We start from the raw sequence: 24,519 nt of genomic DNA, 5'->3' as shown, positions 1-24,519 counted from the left end.
AGTTTCTATACTTGATTTACTTCACGGTCTGGAAAAACAGCTGAAAGCAGGTCACACACTCTGAGAAACTGACCTTCAGCCTTCCAAAAGTGTTCGATGAAAAGAAAAACCAACAGATGCGAATTCCATCAAGTTTTCGTCAACTCAAATTTAGCTGACCGAGAGAGCGGATGAAAAGTGTGTCACTCTGTGTCCTGTGTGTTCTTGTCTTTTAGGCCATTTTGCCAGAGAGCCAGCCAAACCCGCCTCAGGGAGCAGGAGAATGGAGAACAACATGTGACCGATCCGTGCGCCACTGTCGACAGCATGCTTCGCCTCCTCCCGACCTTGGCTCTCTGCTTCTGGTGTTTTTTGCTACTTCACAGGCAGGCTGTGGCAGATGAAGAGGCCGTCTGGGGACCGACGCCATCGAGAGAAAACACACCTGAAGACAAGCAAAGCTCTTTCTGGTGGGCCCCGTCTCTGCCAAAGCTCCCTCCCCTTCCCTCGCTACCGTTCCGTATCCCCTTTTATGGGAGCTCGGATGAGAACGATGAGGCTGCTGCATTGACCACAACCGCCAAAGAGTTGACAGAACCAATCAATCGCTTGCAAGAATACTTGGGTTCAGGGGAAGGGAGCATTTCTGAAGCCTCTGAACCACCCACCACTGTGACTCAGGGGCTCGTAATCAGCGTGACAAAGATAAGAGCAGAATCACTTCCCACGGGGACATCAGATTCTCCACACAGCAGCACGGCACAGATCGACAATGATACCCTTGTTTCAGACTCCTACTCTCCCACAAGCAGTTCCATCAGAAACACTCTGTTCACCAACAGTCCCACCAGCACAAGCACTCCTGAACAAAATGCAACACATACCCACCCGCCGAGGGGCACCACAGGAGCAGCTGGGCCCAGCACGGGTGCCACTACACAACACCTCCCAGAAGAACACACTGATAAAGAGGAGGCTGAAGCTTTTACAGGAAAGATATCTTTGACGATAGAACCAGAAACTACAGTTCCCACTGCCTTGACATGGGCAGCAGCCCAAACCACAACAACAACCCCAGCGCTGGTGAAGACCACACTGACCAGCAGACACCCTCTGGGACCTGTTACTAACCCTGAGTCCTCACAAACCATGTTTGTCCGAAAACCACAAGACTCGACTGTTAGTATTACCCTCCATGCTGGGGAGGCTGTAATCACAGAAACTCAACCCACTCAGGCTGACCTGGGCTTCTCCCAGGCCAGGTCAGGCCCTGTGGAGGAACAGCCAGGGGTAATCACCACTGCCATGGGGATCGATCCCAAACTAGTGCTGGAATCCATAACGAGCACAACCCAGAGCCAAAGGGATAACTTCCCAATAGCAAAAGGTAAGCAAAGTTAAACCAATCAATAGCAGCTGGATTGACTCTATAGATGTGATCAATCATGTGCAGGCAGGTCTAAAGTGTTCAATAGAGGGCTGTCAAAAGGCTGCAGACAGTTCCGCTCGATCGATGACATTTCTGACATGGTGACAGGTCAAAGGTCTGACATTAGCGTAAATCCTGATCTTGTTGAAACCCTGTCAACACTCATTAAGTACAAGTCTGGAATGACTGAAATGACGAGTTATGTGTTGGAATTAATGTTTCTGTAAAAGTATCTTAAAGGTAGGGTTAACATTTTTTCCTGTAGTGTGGTTTTATCCGTTGGTGGTTTTAATAGAAAGACTTTAGCTCAGACTGATGCAGGATTTATACTTCAGTGTTGAATCAATGCCGCATCATATTCTGTAGCCTAATGTGCACCTCCCCAGAAATGTAACTACATGTCACTGCGACGCAGACCTCCTGTCTATTTTTGTAATCTGAAACCATTTCCCTCAGTGGAAACAAAGCTTTTATTTACTTTACTTTGCCTCCACAAAAATAGCGTTTTAAGTCTCGTGTGTGATTTATCCTGGCTTCATATGAGAAGAGGAAATCTCCCCGAGGCTAATTTATACAATGTAAAATGGCATAGGCTTGTGCTAAAAACGTTAGCATGTTATATTTGTTTGGAAAACATGTTCAGTATAAGACAGTTGTTTTGTTGATGAACCTTGTGAGTTGTAAGGGAGCCAAATTTTGTAACGTTACCTCTGTTAAATGCTGTTGTTGTCCCTGGCTTCATATGAGTAGAGGAAAAGTCTGCTCATCGCTAGGCTAATTTATACAATGTAAAATGCCATAGGCTTGTGCTAAAAACATTAGCATGTTGTATTTGTGGGGAAAATGTCCAGATAAAGACAAGTGCTTTGTCTGTGAATGCTGCGAGTTACAGTGAAGCTGATTTGTGTTTGAAATTGTCTCTATTCATTCATATTTAATAAGTGTTTTGGTTGTGTTTTGAATCAACTAAACTTTATAGCACTTCACAGAAACCCTGCCGCTGATTAGTGTTTTGGAGGTGTAACTGCAGCAGATGCACCACCTGACAAGTAAAAATGCTCACAACGGCGTAGACTATCTGCATAGAGCTGACGCACTAGTATAAATCCTGCCTAATCCTGCAGACATATACATTTCATCAACACAACAGCTCAAGAAATGGAAGTTGTTCCACAGTACAGCAATCAGAACCATCCACAACAGAATTAAACATCTTTATTGCATTTCCAATGCTTGTTTCCCACAGACTGAACCATAATAGTTCCATGATGCAGAGAAAGAGGAATAAAGCATCAAAGTCTGTTGTGCAATCTGTTGTGGATAGTTAAAAATCTTTTTTGAGCTATGTGTTGTTGTTGTTGACTAATTTAAGTTTGCATTTCACAATCGCTGCCAGCGAGTAATTCATACCACCCGATTAAAAAAAAAAAATCTTAACTGTCCCTTTAACAGTCTATAATGAGTTTTCAATCAGCAGTTCCACTCCAACATTGCATAAGCCATTACCTCAGTGAATGGAAGGAAATAGTATTTGATTGAACGCTGCTCAGTGGGGCTTTGGCTCTCCACAGAGCATGAAAAGGGAAAGATGATGAGCTGAAACCGCTTCTAGTAGCCAGTAGGTTTCAGGAGACTTTGACTCGACATTGAGGCAATACCTCCTTCTTCAAGGCCCATCCCCCATAAGTCGTGGCAGTCTGGTGTCTGTATGCTTAATGAGACTTCAGAGGAAGGTCCTCCTCCAGGTACAGACGCATTCATCATGTAGGGTCAAAGGCTGGGACAGAAAATGATGGGTCGATTATTCTCAGCCGGGGAGGGCTAGTGTCCAGCTGATAAAACCATGATTGTTTGGTGGATGTATAGTGTCTGCAATGTGTTGGACATAATGATATTCTGCTTGTGCAAAGTGATTTGCTTTTATGATTTAATGCTGACATCCCACAACATGTCCATTAATATCAGTGCAAACATTTATGTTTTTGAATTTGAAATTTAAATGAGTCCATAGATAATTAAACAAACCATCATGCAAAATAATGATGAAGCAATTAAAATGATTACCCTTCATACAATACATAATCTATGTGGTGTAAAAATCATATTGTACTAATGCTTAATGCTATTTATGCTCACACATTTTCATATTTATTAATTATTTAATCAATTTTAAAACATTTTTTAAAGAAGTGTTCAGATCCTCACTGCACCTGCTCCAAATGTTTATTTGTTTTTCTAAAATGCAGTTTTCTCTAAAATCATCTCAGCTTTCTGTTATTTTAAATAACCTTTAGCTTATTGCTCGACAAAATCTCATGTTACGGGTGATTTAGTAGCTTTTCTGGAGCTTTTAATCATATAATACAATCTCTCTCAGCGGACAGCTGAGTTGTCATAGAATTGTGGGTGTTTCTATTTTTATATGCGCCTTTAAGGGACAGTTCACCCCCAAATCAGCTGCCGAACGTTGGAGATACTGTCTGCAGAGATGTCTGCCCTCTCTTAAATAAAATGGAACTAGATGGCACTCAGCCTGTGGTGCTCTAAGCACCAAAAAAAAGAAAAAAGAAAAATCTCTAATATTCAACAGCAATGTCTCTTTACAGACTCTAGATAATCCTCAGACCTTGTTGTGAGCAGTTTCATGTAGGAACTAAAACACATCATCACTTCGACCTCGTCACATATCAGCGTTTGAATATGGACTTTCCATGTCCAGATATGACAGGCAAGGTACTCTGAGTGCATTGGTTGTTCTGGGACACCCTTTTCAAGTTCTGCCTGTTACATGCATTGTCGTCCTTCAAAAAACACTTCCGTTTACCACCGCACTATGCTGGTACGACACAATGAATTGACGTTTCATTTCCTTCAACAACTAACGCACATGGTTAGGTTTAGGCAACAAAAGCCTGTGCTTAGGTTTAGGAAAAAACGTCAGGGTTTGGCTTTGTGATCTTACAAGACGTGAACACTGCTCTCCCGGGCAAAATATGGTGTTTGTTTGCCCGTCTTACTTGTATTTTCGACTCCCTAACTTCTGTTCTTGTCCACCGTTAAATTATAGCACCAGCCAGCTGAGTACAACAGCGACGTTAAAGGATGGCTTTTTTTGTCTGCGTCTGACAGTGGAAGTCACTGCCTGAGCGCTGGATTTTGTCAACTTCAGAGTGAGACTGAGATGGTGCAGAAGGAAGTGTACATCTACTGCAAGCTTACATAGCATCACTGAGCTAGCTAACATTACAGCTCAGCCAAGAATGACGCTATTAATGTTTACATCTCAGATTGTCAGGAGCATTTTTTTCTTCTGTGCTGTGATACGGTTGGTGGGTGTAGATTAGTAGAAAGTTCCACATGAAACTGCTCACAACAAGGTCTGGGGATTATCTTGATGAGACATTCCTGTTGAGTTCGTCAAATGTGTTTTTTGGCGCTTTGGGCACCACAAGCTGAGTGCCATCTAGTTCTTTTATACTGGAGAGAAGGCAGACATCTCTGCAGCTGATATCTCCAACACTTGGCATGTCACACCAAAACAATCTAGACTGATAAATAGCACTACAGGTAAGAGTAAGAATATGCATTTTTGATTTTGGGGTGAATTATCCCTTTAAGGTCCTCTCCTTCATGTGCAATACGATCAAAAGCTTGAGAAGAGCCACCAAATGGACCTTTAGATGAGGTCCAACTGCTGTTTCCCAGGATTTTGAGGTTCAGATTTTAAATACTTAAAGATAGAAATGTGTCCTGCACAATGTCAAAAAGTACATTAACAGTTACTTATCTTCAAACAAAGGTTGAAAGTGAATGGGTTATTCTGCAGTGTAGGAATTCAATTGTTCCAGATCTCCCACGCTGTTTTGCGCTGCTTGAATTAAAACTGGTCATGTTGTGTTTTGTCTGCAGCACCCTGTGTTGTGTCTGCACTTGTTTTCGGCTGTGCATCGTGCGGCGGCATACAGAAAAGATAGGGGCCTTGGCCCCGGGTGGGGAGGGCTGCTGTGGCCGTGTATCAGTATTCCAAGCGCACACTCAGCGAAACCACCTCCTCCCCATTGGGACCATCCGCTCGCCAGTCGCTGTTCAGGGATGCTGAACATGCTTCTTGCCATTTAGTCTACATCCTCCCTCCCTCCCACCCTCCCACCCTGCACCCCTCCTCCTTTTGCAATCTTTCTGCCTCTGTACAAACACAAATCCCTGTCACTTTTTTTTTTCCCGTGGACAGACATGTCAGCTACGGCTGCTTTGAAGAGTGAAAATGTCCTGACAGGGATCAGAGAAGCTTCTAGTCATCCATGGAGAAATGAAAACCAATACGGAGCTTTCTCTGCACCCCAGTAGTCTGCTTGGTGTGGTATTGTGCTGGAGTCTTGCAGCGTTTAAACGATCACACCTTGCCAAAGGACACGGGAGGAGACTAATAAGAAAATGAAAGCACCTGCATTATCATACATTATCCCAACATGAACACTCTATTTGTGCGCTGTAATGTATTTTTAAGCTTCACCCCTACAGGAGGTGTGGAACATCTTCACCACACAAATGAGTGGGTTACCATTGATCGAGAGAGCGTTTGCCATGTGCCGTTGCCCTTGAGGAGGCTGTCAGCTTTGAAAAAAATGCTCTGCATCTGTGTCAAATCCTCGACTAAGGGACACTCCGACACTCAGATGGCGAGGGCAATTATGAGAAGAGAGCGAAAGCCAGGAAAAAAGAACTGGAGGTTGAGGCTGATGAGACGTGGGGGTTGAAAATGTAGATTTTTTAAAATTATCCCAGATAGCCACTGTTGTAAATTTCCCTCCAAAAGGCTTTCCTTCATCCTGCTCCTTCTTACCCCTCCTCCCACCTTTTCCATTACTGTATGCTGCACTAATAGGCAGCGGCGAGACCAGACCCTTAACACACTCCATTAACACCTGCGAGGATATATTGTCTCTGATTCGAGCGCTGTACCAAACAGCTAAAGCTAAAGCACGGCCATTGACAGATTAATTGATTAAGGAAATGGATTTAAAGGCACAGCATGTGACATGAATATTTAACGCCCCTGTATAGAAATGACATGGAAAAAAGGGGCTTTAATGCAAATCGAAAACTGTGCGGACTTTAATATTATGTTAATCTCTTCATAATGACTCCTTTGACTTGACAGAGTTCGCGAGTTTTAAAAAACTGCATGGATTAGGCCTGTTTGTTTATAGGATTTGACCGCAGCTCTCAGGCTGTGACTTCCAAATATGCAATTATAGAACAATCTGGATTATTTCTTTACCTTCATTCAGACTGATTTTAAAGTAAGAGAGTGTAATGGAGTTGGAAAACACCATGAATCCCGCAGTATCTATCTTAGGAATGAGCCAAATTAGCAACAACGTGATGTAATTTTGTGCAAGTACATTTGAGATGAGCTATCTCAGTCATAATGTCCTGTTTTTATGCATCTGATTATGTGACTCTCTGCTGCACTGCTATCCAACCCCATTCCCTTTTTCTGTCTTATCACTCCGAGCTCAGTGTGTTTGTTACAAGCTCGTGTATTATGTCACAAACTCACTCGGGGGCTTACGTAGATAAAACAGAGTGTAATGGAGTGCAGCATCATCTTTTGTTTATTATTTCTGGAAGCTGAAGATAATGAGGAGAAACATTATATGCCGTGAATAACTGCCGCGCCAAAATGGCCATCAATACCTCAAAGATTTTGCGCACTGTGGGCGCTACTTTAAATTCAATTTACGCTGTATCTCGGGATGAAACCTAAATTAGAGAAATATCCATTTAAAGCCTGAAGAAGAAGATTCTTCTCTTAGAAAGAATGGATAAACAATCATACTTTAAGGTCATAAAGACCAAAAGAAATGGTGTGTGTACTCATTAGGTAAACAGCAAAATGATAACAAAGCAACCCAGTTGCCAGAATAATGGAGGATTTATACTTCTGCGTCAAGAGCCTGCATAAGCTCTGCGTCGATGTAGAGCCTACGCCGTACCCTGTGCCACATGCTCCTCCCCAGAAAAGTAACTACACATCGCGGAAACACAGACCTCCTGTCTGTTTTTGTAAACTGAAAAACATTTCCCTCAGTTAATGTAAAATGGCATAGGCTTGTGCTAATAATGTTAGCATGTTATATTTGTTTGGAGAATGTGTTTAGTATAAGACAGTTGTTTTGTCAGTGAACCTTGTGAGTTGTAATGGAGCTGAATTCTGTAACTTTACCTTTGTTAAATGTTGCTGTTGTCCCTGGCTTCATATGAGTAGAGGAAAAGTCTGCTAGCTGCCAGGCTAATTTATATAATGTAAAATGCCATAGACTTGTGCTAAAAACATTAGCATGTTGTATTTGTGGGGAAAAGTGTCCAGATAAAGACAAGTGTTTGTCTGTGAATGCTGTGAGTTATAGTGAAGATGATTTGTGTACTTGTGTTTTAAATAGTCCCTATTAAGCCATGTTTAATGTGTGTTTAATGTGTGAATCAACTAAACTTTACAACTCTTCACAGAAACCCCACTATCGACTAGTGTTTTGGAGGTGTAACTGCAGAGTGACACAGACACTCCACCGCACAAGTATAAATGCTCACAACCACGTAGACCACCTGTGTGGTCTATTATGTAGCGCGTACTTTCTTTATGTGTCAACAATCACGTGTGGTTATGTTTACGTTGATGTGATATGTATGGAACGTACAAATGTAACGACTTTGTGGTTCACAGAAACATACAATGCCAACATTTACTCTGTTGTCTGGCCTGATTCAGCACGCGTTTAGTGTTGAGCTGCTCAGAAAGTAATATCTCTCATCCCCCCTTGCTTTCGTTTAGCTGTGTCAGCAGAGTCTCTGTAAATAGCTGGTCATCAGTAATTTTGCTTGTGATATGCTAAAGAGATGAGTTCCACTGTCTTTACTGTGTGTGTGTGTGTGTGTGTTTACTGTCCTTACATCTCATTTGTAGCAAATCTTGTTAGCTGTTGTAATTGAATCTGCTGGCACATCAGTGTCTGTGCTGCACAGTTGAGATGCTGCAGTGATGTGGCTGTGATGTTCAGTGTCTCCCTTCAACTCACTTGACATGCTCAACAACCAACAGCTTAAAGGATAGCAACACCTAAATTAGGGATTCCAGTATGTTATTCCCGGGTCCATGTCATTGGTCCGACATCCCATTAGTCCGACGGTCCGCGGTGCTGAATGGCTCCCGGCAGGCGTATTTCTACCTTGATGGTGCGCTGCGACCGGCTCTGCGACCGGGTCAGCTGGGAAAGGCTTGAGGCAAAGCAGGCTCACAGCTTATGTGTCTGTCACTTTCTTTTTCATTTTAACCCACACCATGATCTTTTCCTGACCCTAACCAAGTGGTTTTTGTGCCTAAACCTAACCAGACCTTAACCACGGGGCATCATGATGATTTCGGAACAACGGGACTTCGGAACAATGGGTTTCATATGGTCGGAACAATGGGCTGTCGGAACGATGGGCAGTTCCCATAGTTATTCCCATGGCCTAGGAAAGTTCAGTCAATATTTGTGAATAAGAGCTACTCTCTCTCAAAGCCAGAAAAAAACTTTGATGTTATCAAGTATAAAGTCTGGAGGTGTTCCATAGACATTGAATGGGAGCCTGTCTTATGGACCCCCAGACTGTTTGTTTTCTCTTTTATTCTATTGTATTATTCTCAGTTCTGAAACAAAAAGTGTACTTATATACATCCCCCTGGGTGCTGTCAGTATCATCTAAAACATCTTTCCCAATTTATTGTGTGTTGAACAGTTCCAGACTTGATGACATCACATATTTGAGCTTTACCACTCCAGTTTTTGGATTTGGGAGAGGGTTGCTCATGTTGCTAATATTTTTGGACAGATTTTGGGACGAGACAAAACCGTTTTAGAACATTGCAACGGTGTGAACTGGCCGTCTGAGCTTCATGATGTCACGTGCAACTCCGCTGGTCAAATCGCCAGCACCTGGATTTAGAGCATAAAGCACGTCACCTGTTTCTACAGCCCAGCGGCTTGTAGCAAAGTCAGTCAGTCAACTCAAAATGACCACAGACAGCATGTTTATTTATACTTGTGTGTCGGCTCTATTCTGTAGCCTACGCATAGGGCGTTGTGAGCATTTTTACTTGTGCAGTGGTGTATCTGTGTCACTCTGCAGTTGCGACATGGTTTCTGTGAAGTGCTATATAGCTTAGTTGATCCAAAACACACATTAAACACACATTAAACATGGCTTATTACTGACAATTTCAAACACAGCTATACAAATCAGCTTTACTATAAGCCGCAGCGTTCATGGACAAAGCACTTGTCTTTAACTGGACACATTTTCCCCACAAATACAACATGCTAATGTTTTTAGCACGAGCCTATGGCATTTTACATTGTATAAATTAGCCTAGCAGCTAGCAGACTTTTCCAACATTTAACAAAGGTAACGTTTCAAAATTTGGCTCCATTACAACTCGCAAGGTTCATCAACAAAACAAACACGTTTTTCAAACATATACAACATGCTAACACTATTAGCACAAGCCTATGGCATTTTACATCATATAAATTAGCTTAGCAAATAGGGGTTTCAGCTTACAAAGATAGACAGGAGGTCTGTGTCGCCACAACGTGTAGTTACATTTCTGGGAAGGTGCACGTCAGGCTAAGGCGTAGGGTATGGCATTGATTCGTGCCTTGTTTACATTCAGGTTTACTATCATGAAGTTGTCATCTTTATTGCCTTTTGCCCCGCTGCTTTTCAATCAATCAGCTGAATAGCCTGAAACTGTGGACTGTGTATTGTGATGTGTTCTTTTGTGTAGATGACGCAGGGACACACTTTTTTGCTTCTACTAATCAAAAACTCCATGGGGTACCATTAAAATCTTAAGTTTTAAACACAATACAAAAAGTAAAAAGCAACACACAAATCAAGAAATATTTGTATATATGGGGCTCAAAATATAACTAAACTGTGGTGTGTTGTGTGTTTAGCTCTGTACATGTGTCAGTATTTGTTTCTCATCACTCTTTCCTCCTTTGGCTGAGACATACCCAGCTGTGTCGGAGTTGACAGTGCAATAAAGCAGATTTCACTTTGGAGACTTTTAAAACTTACGATTAACTCGGGAGCTGTGAGCATGACCTAGATTAGACTGTGCGATTGCGGCTTGCATTGCCTCGTAGCTGTTTTATTTTCTAACTCATTATTCCTCCCACTAGCCTTATGCCTCTGTGTCTTTTATTAATATTAATTCTGAAGCTATAAACTCGCAGTGTACCTGCTATCCCCGGCTTCATCACCAAGTCAGCTCATCGGCTTTTCCCCAACAGATTCGCTCGCTGAATATTGTCCCAAATCTCATCTGGTCCATCATTCATTTATAAGTGCCGCACTGTGATGTAAAACACATAAACGCGGTGCAGAGGGCCAACTGTGAACACATATTTTGTGAGTGAAGCAAAGGGAGAAGAGAATAATCATTACTTTATTATTCTGTCTGCCTCTTGCTTTCTTTCTCTGTCTGTGCTCTTTATGAAACGGGTCTGGGGTCTTGATTTGTGATGGACTAGGACGCACACTCACAAACTTGCACACACACACATCAGGATGTCAATGTAATTAGACTACAGAGGGCCAGACTACTGCGCTATGGATGACTGGCTACAACTAAGTGGGCGATAGACCGATCCATTTGACAGAACTGGGTTAAGAAATATAGTCCTTCAACGATCTGCAGCGTGAAGTCTCAGATATGCTGCGAGCAGAGGACAGAGAGGGTTAAACTTTCTTTTGGCAGACTCCACATTTGCTAATCTGTTTTCCTCAGACTATTTGGAGCTCCAGTGTTGTGTCCTTTATATTGCACTCCTGATCGCTGCAAGATCACTCAGAGGTTAACTTGCATGTGTCTTCCCAGAGCTGCCAGGCAAAGAGGATAAGGGGGCTGAGGAGGCTGAGGAAGGTGTGGTTCCTCCAGCAGACAGTGATGGTGACACCAGGCTGGCAGACGTTTCCACGCCATCCGCTAAGCTGCTAACTGCGTCCCCGCCACAGAGCACAGGTGAGCACACAAATCCCTTGAGGTGTAAACAAACACATTTTGAAAATCCCATCCATTTTAAGCATGTGTTTGCCCCGGCATAGTGTTAGCTGGACTACCAAAAGGACTGCAGGCTGTTTGTTTCATGAGCCGTCCTGTAGCTGTTTGAATGTCTGTCAATCTGTCAGAGGACGAGCAGAAACAATTACCCTGCATCCTTTGCCTGGAGCCACTAATTGCTTCCAACGGGAGGAGAAAACTGCTCGTTCAAGCTGTGATTTTGGAGAACTCCGGAGAACGGAAGACACAGGGAAAAATGCCACTCGACAAACAAATGTGTCTCTCAGATAGATAATCATTGATCCAGTGACAATAGCTGCCTTTAGAAACACACATACAGGTATTGATTATGTGCTGGCCAATGACAGCCGAGTAGTTTAGAATGAGTTGCTGCACACGTCAGTTCCAATGAATAAAGTATTACTGTTTAAATGGTTTTAGAATCTATTCATTAAGGCAGGGTGTCAGAGCACTCTTATTATAGGGTTAGAGACCGAACATACAAAAACATTAGAAGGGTTTATCTCTGGGTCTGAGATGTGAAGCCAATGGTGATGTGCCTCAGGCCCCAGTCACACAGAAAGGCAAGGCACTCTGCACTGCCTTTTTTAAGAATTAAATGCCACTAGTGAGAAAAAAAAGCTTGCTGTGCCTTTTTATTGTTTTTTATTGTTGCCAGGCAACCATGGACTCACCTCCTGATTCTAAGCTTCTGGTGAAATCAATCTACTGTTTATTTCTTCATTTTAGTTATTAACAGCAATTAGTATCTAGTTCCTAAAATGTTGAGGCAGAGGCTACTTGCTGTAGCTCTGGTTGAGGGTGAGAGGCTGTCAGTAAATAGTTTGTTGGGCACAGGGAATCGGAGATCTGTGTGGGTACATGAGACCCTAAAAAAGATGGTGGATCATGGGGAGTACCACAAGTTGGTCCAGAAGCTTCTCCTCCTCGATGATGGCCGTTTCTAGGCATATTTTAGGATGACTCAAGGGAAGTTTGGCAACCTGCTGTCTATCGTCGGGCCGTATAACTCTGGGTATCCAGCAACTGCTACCACCAGTTTCTCCTCCATTGTTTACAAACTGTTAACATATTGTCGTGACCACTACTGAATGCCTGCCTCTCAAATCATCTGATCGGACAATGGGAAAAAAGATGACGAATAAGGAGATGATGTGAGGCACCTTTCCGCTCTGAGTTGAAGTTTTTTCAACTCAAGGAGTTCAGCGTGCGCTGGTAAAAATGGCAGGTGCCTAGAGCGCAGAAACACCAGGTGCGTTGCAACGCAAACACCGAGAGCAAAAAGCTCCATTCTCATTAAAAACAACTCCAAAAAGGTGACTCCAGCTGCTTTCTGTGTTATCAGGGCCTTCAACCTGCATTCTTTCTAATGGCCAGCAGGGGGCGACTCCACTTGTTCCAAAAAGAAGCCAGATCTGTCTCTGTGCCATCTTTGAGTTTTGAAGTAAACTGTTGAGTGGTCCGGTGGATTTTTTTGTGTGTGGATTAAGACGAAGGTGATGATTAGAATGTTAAGCTATGGCTACACTCAGCCCCAAGCTCAGTGGCTCCTACTGATGACATAAAACCTTATACACTGCTTTCAAATAGCTTTCATTTCTACAAACAATACTCAAATAGGAGGAAAAGGTACTTTGGTTGGGGTCTACTGTCAGTGGTGGATTAATGCACAGTTGGTGCTCCAGTGAATGTTGGCAACAGAGTGTTTTATGTGGGACTGACTCAGAATAAACTACACTGCACATGTTTATGATATGAATGGGTCATCAGTGAACCAATTGTTCTATTCATTGATGTGTTGTTATTAGTTTTTGGCAAACAATGGAGCTCTGTGGCTCTGAACAATAAGCTTTATCAGGCTTTTGCTACACAGCCAATACATGTTGGCAGGATCAATTCTTTGTTGTCTTATTGTCTCTTTGTGGGAGTTACTGACTATAAGAAAAATACAGGATCACCAGAGTTACCCCTAAGCAAGTAAAATCTAGAATAACATCAATATATAGATCATGAACTTGACTTCTGGTGTGATATGTTTGGTAAAAGACTCACTTTTAGCCCAGTTCACAGGAGCAGATGTAACCCACATTACCTTGCCCAGAATAGCAGATGTTGTCAAGTGATTTTCAAAAATAGAGCTGTCAAATGTGCCACTCGCTGATGATGGGGCGCTACAGGGCTCTCTATCTTGGTGTGTCACAAGTGAGTGAGTGAAACAATAATGTTGGTCGTGTGTCTGCCTGCCATTTGAATGTGTCCTGCCTAAAGCCAAAAAGCTGCTGCTGCTGCTGCACATAAACAAATTTACGGTTATCATACAAGCCCCCTCCGTTTGCTTTAATGGACCCACAGCAGGTGATTTAGCATTAAGTGCAAGTGTTCAGGAAACAGATAAACCCTCAGCCGCACATTTCCCAACACACTACCGGCTCCTCCTCAGTATGCATGATCTAACTTCTCCACGTGCTCCTACTAAATTGCTTTTTCTGAGGTGAGCCAAATTGAAAATGAAGGCAATCAGATGAAAACTACACTGCGCTCTCGGTTTCATGATGCAAAATCAACACACAGCCAATTAAAAATGAGCGTGTGGGGTTGTTGCTGGTCTGCAGATTAAGGTGCCTTAGGTGAGACCTTTCAAGATTTACTGGGAAAACCCAAAGAAATTAAGACATAAATAAAGCCTCTGTACACTAATAGCACCTCCACTGAGACCTAAATGAAACCACTTCTCACAATAAATGATCTCTGAAGCGATCTGTGTAATGTGGGTTTGCTGATTTTCAGAAAATCAGCGTTCATTTATCTTGCAGACTGTGTGCTATTGGTCTGTGTTAATAATTAAGTGAATCATCTTATTAAGACAGCTCTAGGATCTTAGCTTCTTTTGATTTATATTGAATGTTCCATCAAATATTCCAAGTAATCGTCACTTAGTAGCTGCAGGCATTATGGAAAAAAGGGCTACATGTAGAGTATTGCAATGTACATCAAAATCAAAAATTAAAGCCATGCTGTGGTAGCCTAGCATGCTAGGAATGGCAGTGTATTGGTTGGTCCACCTTTTTTTCAGACTGAAATATCTCCACAACTATTGCATGAGTTGATGAAACATTTTGTACAGACATTTATGTTTCCCAATTGACTTGTCAAACCCTGACATTTCCCATACTGCTATCATCCAGTGGTGCCCCCAAAGCATGGTTTGACTAAAATGAACAACGACAGCAATATAGTCCACGATGAGCAGCGCTAAAATCAACCTGCGTAGTTGTCCCTCCACTGGGACATTAGAAAGTGTCACATTTATCTTGCAAGTGTACTCTTCTTCAACGTTTGCTTTACTCCAACTCTAGGCAATTATACAACTTTGTAACAAAATTAGTCCCTGATTCAGACCAAAGCAAGACAACTCTAGGTCTGAAAGCACCCCAAGGCATCCACTGGTACCAACCATGTCATGCTAGCTTGTTAGGAAGAGGGCTTGGAAATAACACTCCAAAGTGGCATGGCCATTTTCAGAGGGGTCCCTCTCAGACATGCCCACTTAATGCTAGTTTCACACAGTGTTTTGCAAAGACTATGCAGTCTTTTGCATGCAGTATTAAAGTATTATGTATGCCTATTCTACCCTATTTAAAGGAACAATGCATCACCTAATGTCATGTTCACACTGGGTGAAAATTAAACAATTTGCGTGAGTGAATTACATGTAAAGTTAATGTAAAGCCGCAATTAGGCACAAATTCCTGGTAGACAGCACAGTGGATGCGATGCAAATGACGTGAAATACGCAAATTAAGCCACAGAAATGAAGCAAGTACCATGATTTCGTGTCATATGCTTATTGGCGACATTAAAAAATCAGAACTTCAGCGACTGATTCGTTCCGCGATAGCCAATTAGCACCGAGATCTGCCGGGTATGTATGACACCCAGGACGTACTGGCGGAAGTTCATTCATCAGTTCAGTGATTTCACGCACGTATGACATGAGTTATTTGCGCATATGAAGCGAGTCAACCTTAAATATTTGAGCATTCAAACTCGCGTTTAGTGTGAACACAACATAACACGTGCAGATACATAGGCGAATATTTTGGTGATGACGCAGGGGACAATAATTAGGACATGTGCATTTGCCCCCCTGAAACTGAAGGACTGAGGACTTTTATTTTGACAAAATTAAAGACCATTTTAACATTTAACATTTTAACTTGCTAGCTTCAATAATTTGTTGTTTTTTTAAAAATGCAAAACTAATGACGTTTCTATTATTCCTGGTTGCAATTTGTGTTTTATGCTAATCTGCAAATGTTAACATGCTAACATACGAAGATGATGTTTAGCCTGTTGTATGCTACCATGCTAGTGTAAACATTTAGCTCACAACACTGCTATGCCAAATTCCACAATCCACTCTATTAAAGCTCCAGAGAGGTATATCTTTCTCTTTAGTTGCTGAATACTCCACAGTATTTACCAGCTAATCACAAACTGTGTCTGCCTGCTGTTTGTTGCTGAGCAGTCAGTGGAAAGTCAGTGGAATTTAAATTTTAATTCTTTAAAGGATGACATTTCAGACATTGTTAGTAGTTAAAATGAGCCTTCAGTTGGTGTCCACAGTTTAAGTTTAGGCTCTGTCTATTATAGATGTGTCTACTATCCCTAGCATGGGAGACTTGTTCCCACAGGAATGTGTCAAATGACCAAGCAGCATGCAGTGGAACGTAACGCTCTGATCCATCCTTGTACTGTAGCCATCACATTCCAAACCCTGTCCAGGCCGCTCGGCCTGCCCCGGCAGCTCAGATGTGACATTTATCGACATGAGCATCACGTTTTCCACTCAGCCTGACTGGCATCCAAGTCATCACCATCGCCCTGGAAAGTAAACAAATGGACGGACGAGTCATTGGCATAACACTGCACTGAATCCCACCTACTTTATCAGTGGCCCCCACATTCAGAATGCCTGCAGCTGTGTGTTTGTTTTACAATGCAGCCACATTTCCCACACTGCTCCTGTCTGTTTTGATAGGATGATACTGTCAGTGCAGTCATACAGTGCAGGTGGACTAACTTTCAACAAGATTAAATGGAGCTCCTCATTTTCTGACATTCTGTACTGTTTGATATAGAGTGGTCACATTATTGTCAGTGTTGTGCTAAAGTAATGATTGCTGTTATCATTGCTTAATCTATTGATTATTAGCCACGCTTGTGGCACAACACTAGGGCCGGCAATGTCGGTCAGTCAAACACTTTGGTCCAGGCTGAAATATCTCACACTACTGGATGGATTACCCTGACATTTGTTACAGATTTCAGTGGTTCCCAGAGGATAAATCCTAATGACTTTGGTGATCCACTGACTTTTCTGCTAGTGCTACCATGAGGTTGACATTTATGATTTTGAGAGAAAAGTCTCACCTAGTTGCTGGTTTGTCATAAAATATGGTGCAGATTTTCGTCCTGGTTTAGCTGTACTTTGTATTTAGTGCTTATTGGCAAAATTAGCATGCTAACACCTGTAACTAAGATGGTGACAGTGCTAAATAATGCCTGCTTAGTGTACATCAGTATGTTGGCATTTTCAGTATGAGCATTTTGCTATGCTAGTGTTAGCATTTGGCTTAAAGTATAGCCTTACACAGCCACGAGCGTAGCTGTACACTCTTATTTTAAGCATAATTAATTCAGTTAGATTCAACTATTTAGTCCATAACATGCCAAAAAGAGTGAAAAAATATCTGCTGCAAATAAAGTTCTTGCTTGTTTGGTCTTGTACTCAATTTACAGCAATACAGAACAAAAGTGTAAATTTGCCATCTAGAACCAACAAATATGTAATTTTGAATTCATAAATCTTTTTCTGTTATTTGTCTAATTTGATTACTCAAAAAATGTTTCAGGACTACTCACATTTTTAAAAATGTATAGTTTAAGGTCTAGTGCATGGATGTATTAGGGACCGTACACATGCTGCAAGCTCAAATTCATTGTTTTCAATGTAGATGTGTGGCAGGTGTGCTTAAAGAGCAATGCTGCTGCGGTGCACATGTGTTCCTGAGCACCTATTTTTCAGGGTGCAACAGCCCTGAGATAAACTGAGTTCAACTTTTGGAATGCAGCAGCACGCACTGCATGTCAGGTGACGAGGAACAATCAGTCACAGCCGACAGATATTTCTTCCTTAATCTATGAATATCAGTCCGTGTTAATACATAAAACTTGATCATGTTAGTGCAGGGCTACCCAGAGTTTTACATCTGTCCCATAGACAATAGGTCTACACACTTATAAACAGCGCCTGGAAGATCAGCTCTGCACTCAGGATTTCAGATCAATAGGCTGTATGGTGCTTCTTAAGGTTGTGTAGTAACCTCAGCTGCAACCTGCCACCAAGCTCTTGAAAGCTGGCATACAAAAAAACCCCTCACAATAGTAGTGCCTAGTGCCTGACCTCGCGTCAGGTGGTTAAAGACGCCACATGTGCACAGTCCTTTAAGAGATGTTGCTCAGTTGGTGCATGAAGCAAAAAAAAGTTATTTTTCTGTGTGCATCCGCATCACTGGGTCCACAGAGCAGGCGCACTAGAGTCTTACGGCCTGCACCCAAGTGGCTGACTTACGGTTTAGCGCTCTGCTAAATGGATTCAATCTCAACAGTGGCAGTTAAAGTCATTTCGCGGGGGGTTGTGACGTTAAAAAAAAAATGTATCACTGACGTAAAGACATCTCTTTCCCAACGTAGGTCTATAGGAAAAATTCTTTTTGGACCCGGTAGCATCACGTTATGGACCCTGGAAAGTGCAGTACCACTGTTTGGCCACTAAGAAAGTTGGCTTCATCTTGGTGCTCTTCCTGGGGATGTGGTCTACTCTGTAGGATTTGGTGGCATCTAGTGGTGAGGTTGCAGATTGCAACCAACTGAAACTTTTCCTGTGTGCCAAGTGTCTAGGAGAACTACGGTGGCTGATGTGAAAACATGAAAGGCCCCATCTAGAGCCAGTTTTTTGTTTATCCATTCTGGGCTACTGTAGAAACATGACTCTTTGGAAGAGGACCTACTCTGTAGGTAGATATAAACAGTTATTTCTGAAGTTACAAAAACACAACTATTCTTAGTTTCTGGCGATGATACACTAAACATAAAACATAACTGTGATTATCCTATTATATTCCCCTTGTGTCAATATATCCCCCTAAATCTACACACAGGGTTTTTAATGTTCCAGACACCTCAGATGTGCTTCTAAATCAGCCACTGTGTTTATAGTTCAGTCATTCTCTCCTGGCAAATTAAACATCAATATTGAACAGGATGTTTAGTCCAGTTGCTAAATGGACTTAATGTCTGCTCTGCTTGTACTTTCCTGGCAGAACAGCAGCAGTGTGTGAATGTGTGGCACATGTGCTGACTGATGTTCACACATCTGGCCAATTCTCTTCTCTGCTGCCATATTTGCTCTTAACAATATCGTCCAGTCGACGCTAATGGATCATTATGAGAACGATTCATGAGGGAGCCATCTCAACAGCATTTCACTTTTTGCTATTAAAGATTCGGCAGGGTTTAATTATGAAAACAGTCCATCAGTGCAAAAACAAAGCCTCGTGAAAACTCATCCATCCTTGTTTTTTCCCTCCTGTTGACGACGTGATAAAGTTTCAATAGACAGCTCAGGATGTCTGAAATAAATCTGCTGTGTCGTGCTACAGTAAAAGATGCACCAGCATCTGGCAGCATGGTCATATTTCCTCCAGCCTGACGTTTTCATCACAACCTGGGACGGTGATTCAGCTCTGGGGTCTGGAGATGTACGAGGAAAAATGATAAAGACTTTGTCAACAACAGGCAGACAGCAGGGCAGTGCTGAAGCTCATTCTAAAGCACTTGTGAAAATCCTCCGCCACTCTTAGGGATCTGAGGTGGGCAAAAGAGCAAGGCTTTGTTCACCAGGGGTACTTGAGTATAGCAAAGTGTCAACAGCACATATACATGCAAATGCACCGGCAGACACTCCAACATGAACACTCATAGACACATATTGTACAAGAAACACATTAATATGAATCCAAGTGAAAGGGCTTCAGGCTGTTTGCATCCCAGTTAATGTTAGAGTGCTAAAAGCAGACACACACTGTCAACCATCTCCCCGCAGAGCTGCAGACCTACACATGCTAAACATAATGGAAGCAGCAGCTGCCATGCATTGGATCCATACAACTTAGGGGAGGGGGACGCAACAGAAGCAGAAAACATAAAGCATGGGAAGAGACTTGTAAAAATCGGGGCAGTCTACGAGAACCGAACACTGTCCCAGTTTAAAAATAACAAACCCACCTATGGGAGTTTCCCCTTTTTGAAGGCGGGTGTTGAAGGGAAATCATAAACAAAAGAGCGAATTGAGGAACCAGGACAGGGTGGGATGGGAAACGCAAGGATACAACCCATAAAAGTACATTAAAAGACAGATGAGAAAGACTTGAAACAAAAAAACCAAACCACACAGATTCCACTTTTAGTTTTACATCGGAAACGAAGTAGACATCTTCAATGTATACGTAAAGATTTCAGGGTTTTGTGGTGCTGATGTCTGCACATTTAAGTTCTCAAACTGGCACATAACATTACCACCCGATATAATGTATTCCCCAGGCATCACTGGACATATTTAAACCCCTTTTCTTTTCACTGTTTTACGACAATGCTTTTTGGCTTGATTTACTGACATTTTTACTCAAGAAATAAACCCTCTAATCTCGCACAGAAATTACAGCAATATCATTTATGAGCAACCACTTCGCTAAACCAGCCTGCTGTGTGATTTACTGCGCCGTCAGTTTATCAAGTTCATTTGTCCCCGCCGTCTCTGTGGGTCCATTACAGCACCTGGCTCTTTATGGAGGAGTGATTGTCTTTGATATGCAGCAAAATGACGGATGAGCCTGCGTGTGTGCGGCTGATGCAGTTGGAAGCTGCCTCTCCTCTGCTGCCTCTTTAAGGGTTTGGAGCTGCCATCATTAGACTGAAGGTTTCGCTGTGTTCTTTTCTGTGGTGGAAAGATTGCATGTGTGTGGTTCTGTTTTATGGAAAAGAACAAGCTCTGTGATGTGAAGCTCAGTGATGTGGAGTCCAGGAGGCGGAAAGAGTGTTTGTCTTGTTGCCAATCTGTGAAGCATTATGCAGTGTGAAGTGACTTGTCCCATTCAAGCCATCCTCCAGTGACTGAACTACCTAAACACGTACGGGCGCAGATGAGCTCTGCAGGCGTCTCCGTAATGTTCACGCAAACACATCTACACATGGATACTCCTTAATTTCCGAAGCTAAACCATTTCCTTCGCAGTGCTAAAACACGTCTAACACAATCATAATTAACTGCATGGAAACTCCAGATGGCTTATGTAATGCAAGAGAAGCTGGCTCTGTGGTTCTGAGTGGGCTGATCTCTAACTCACACACACACACTTACACACGCCTCTGATTTGGGCCCAGCTCAGTTTGAAGTTGCCTTCCTACAAGCTTTTAAACAGGATTAGCACATTAGGAGGAAAGCACGCTTTTACCATTATGGATCTGAGCCAATTTGTTCTCTGGCTCAGATAGTTTGAACGTTGATTAAATGCTTCAGTGTATCCTCATGAGTGGACGATTAGTATGCTTTTAAGTGAATTAAAAGTAGACGTTTACAGCTGTTGCCTTCTCCAAGTTTTGGATTTTCTTGTTCTCTTACTTTTCAATGACTCATTCAAACATTAATCTTATTTTTCCTGCCAGCTATTTAAAGACAATTTGATCAAACTAAATTTGTACTCTCTTTCCAGGCATTCCCACGAAAACGCCCCGTATTCCTGTGTACACAGAAGATTGGATGTCCAACTTTGTGGACAGTGACGCCACCTTCCTTCCAGACTGCAATAAAGAGCGCTCCGGGATCTGCAACCTTTCCGACACTTGGGACTCCACGACAGCCTCAGACGTCAAGCCCACACAAAACACCACTGCCCCGAACCAATCAGTCAACCCCTTCCTGATCCCGGCTCCACCCATGTTGGTGCCGCTGTACACCGACTGGAACAGTGCTATGGCAGCGTGGGGCCTGGCCTGGGAGGCACACGTTTACGGCGCTGGTTGCGTCTTTGCGATGCTAACGCTAGCCTCGGCGCTTAATCTGCTCTGTTTGCCTCTACGATGCCCATCCGGATGTGGCTACTTTGCCCTGGTCAGCCTGTTTCTACTAGCTGCCGGTTGCACCAGGTCGTTCTCACTCCTGTATGATGCCTATGGCCACCAGGACCGCTTGCCCTCCACAGAGGCCTCGCTGATACTTTATGAAGCACCGTTTCCCTGCTTGACTGCAGCTTTCGGACTGGTTTTCCTTCTCCTCTCCATGCGCTCAAGAATGCAGCTCTCCTACTCAGCTTTCCAGAGACCGTGTTTCCTGGCCTGCCTGGTTGTCCTGCACTTTGGTGCTGCATTCGGACCGGTGACGTTACTGAAGTTCTACCAGCAAAAGCCTCCCCTTTGCCTCTTCCTTTCCCTCATCTCCCGTGGAGCCTTCGTAGCACTGGCCACGTTTCTGTCTGCTGCCTATTTTGTGTTCTACATCTACGTGCGGGCAGATTCGAAGCACATCTACCACCTGAACAACACGTCTCCAACACCTGCTGAGCGCTACAACCGCTGCCCCTTTGCTGAGAGCCGGGACTGGGACCGTGCAGCTGTAACCGTTTGTATTTCAGCATTGTTTTGTTTAGCATGTGCAGGACTGCAGTTATATGCAATGCTCAATGCTATGGGCATTGCAGGTGGAGAGGAGGTGTTCCACCCTTGGCCCTGGTGGGCTTTTCAGTTCAGCTGCAGACTGTGTGAGCTCGGGGTTTGTCTCACTTTAGCCTTGGTGGTCGCGCAGCCAGTCTACTGCTCTGACCACCTCCCAGATGCAGGGAGCTGCTGGACTGAACTGTTGGCATCCAAGTCACCCATCCTGCCTGGGAGCTACCAGTGGAGCCTGAGCCAGCAAGAGAAGCTTGCAATCGTTGATACCGTTGGGCTGGGGGAGACGGAGAGCCTACCTCTTTATACTCTAGTGGATGAGAGGCTTGGTAGCAGTCTGAACGGTCTGGACCTTCTCTACCACAGCAACCGGGCCTTGGCATACCGAGACCTGGATTTGGATTTGGACTTGCATGGCTCAGTAAAACCAGAAGACGGAGGAGGCGGCGAGCCCTCAGGTGGATCCTCATTTACCAGTGACTCCACCACAGACCTGCGCCCACCATCACCCATCAACCTGCGTCGCAGCATCGACGAGGCACTCTTCAGCGAGGCCCTCTTTCCCATGAGCCTCTTTAGCCCCACTCGGCCAATCCGCTGCAGTGATCTATCCATAAACAACCACTGTGCACTTCCCAGCAACGGCTTCTGTGATCCCCTCACAACTGATCCTGGCCTTTATCGGACCTCTTCCTGTGTGGAGATGGCCTCTCTACCCCCGCCCCCTTCAGCCCAATCTCAAGGAGACACTGTTGCTCAACCATCTCCCTCCCTGTCCTCTTCCTCCAGCAACTCATCTCCTGAACGCTGGAGGGGCAGCTCCTCCTCCTGTTCCCTCTACCGAGAGTCTTTCGGAGGCTCCTCGCTGGTCCTCTGCCCGAGCCCAGAGAGACATGCTCAGCAGCTTCTCCAGCAAGGGGGGACGGGCCACGCCGACCCACAGAGGCACTATCAAACACTGGGTGCGGCCTCACAGGAGAGCCTGGACCTGGACATGTCGTCCGAGGCAGACCGATCAGTGCAGGAGGAGTTCATCAGTGTTTGCAGACAAATCGATGCTTTGAGCATCTGCAGCGAGACTATTGATTTATGAAAGGACAGTCTGGTCAAACAAGGGTTGCTCAGAGGACTTATTAAGGAAAATGTCAGAGGGGTGACTGTCCAGGGTTTTGGTAGTGCATGGTAGCTTTTCAATTCACCATGAAAGACCTTTAGCTGCCAACAAAGTTTTTGGAGGTTTGATGAGCTTTCTTATGTGGTCATTAGTGAATGTTTATGAGGGTCTAAGTGCCAAGAATGTCAAAAGCCAAAAGGTAATTTGTAACTTTTACATGTTTGATAAAGGTTGGTGAAGTTTGATACAGTCAAAAGACATTTTACTGAGTGGGGATCAGAATTTATTTGTACAAATGTTTTTATTGCATTCCAACATTCCAATAGATAGTACTGTGACTAAAATTAAGCACTTATTAAATACTACTGAAGTCATATGCTTTCAAACTCAGAATATAACTGTCATTAAAGCTCATGTTGGATAAGTGGGATTAAAATTAAGTTTGTCAAACTATAAAAGCTCCATACCAACATGCCGCACATATTACCTGCAGTAATGGTGCAGCAGTGCCCTCTACTGGTGAAACGCACACTATGTTATCCTCCTACATTTATCACCAATGGACTGTGCTTCTACATACACTGACAGCATCTTCTATGACCGGCTTACTAATTTATTTATGTTCAAACATAACTTTGCTCAACATATTGTTTAATAAAGTTTGTTTTATAACATCCGGCTTCTTTTATTTGAGGTTCAAGGTGACTCCACAGTCATGGGCGGATTATGAGACAGTTCAGATGATGGGTACAGACATGCAAAGGGCCCGCCGACCTCTCCTACACAAGCAGGGTGTCTGCATATATAACTAACTTGAATTTAAGACATTTTTAATTCCATCTTATATAAAATTTAAGACCAAATCTGCAATGGAAATACACATTATATATATACTCTTTGTTATAGTACTCTTTCCAAGACACTCAGGTCAAAATGAACAGTAGAGAAAAATGACAACAATTGGGTGAGTTCAAGTTTAATGTAAAAAAAAAAAACAAAACAAATCTTGTCGCTGTCATAAATGCTATTTATTATTGCAGTTCTTTGGTCTGTCCAATGACTGTAAACTGTGACGGCAGA

General features: G+C 43.2%; 1 protein-coding gene across 1 annotated transcript in view; it reads left to right on the top strand.

The window, feature by feature from the left end:
• prrt4b (proline rich transmembrane protein 4b) overlaps positions 1–24,415 on the top strand; it is a 33,773-nt gene extending 9,358 nt beyond the window's left edge. Inside the window, exons 2-4 of the mRNA XM_049567169.1 lie at positions 216–1,366; positions 11,337–11,480; positions 21,374–24,415. Of these exons, the coding sequence (XP_049423126.1) occupies positions 307–1,366; positions 11,337–11,480; positions 21,374–23,418 (3,249 nt within the window). The 5' untranslated portion in view covers positions 216–306 and the 3' untranslated portion in view covers positions 23,419–24,415. The remainder of the gene's footprint in view (positions 1–215; positions 1,367–11,336; positions 11,481–21,373) is intronic.
• Positions 24,416–24,519: the final 104 nt, after the last annotated feature.

This window comes from Epinephelus fuscoguttatus, linkage group LG22, assembly GCF_011397635.1.
Source record: "Epinephelus fuscoguttatus linkage group LG22, E.fuscoguttatus.final_Chr_v1".
NCBI classification, from domain to species: domain Eukaryota; kingdom Metazoa; phylum Chordata; class Actinopteri; order Perciformes; family Serranidae; genus Epinephelus; species Epinephelus fuscoguttatus.
This window is presented reverse-complemented; position numbering and strand designations above follow the sequence as displayed.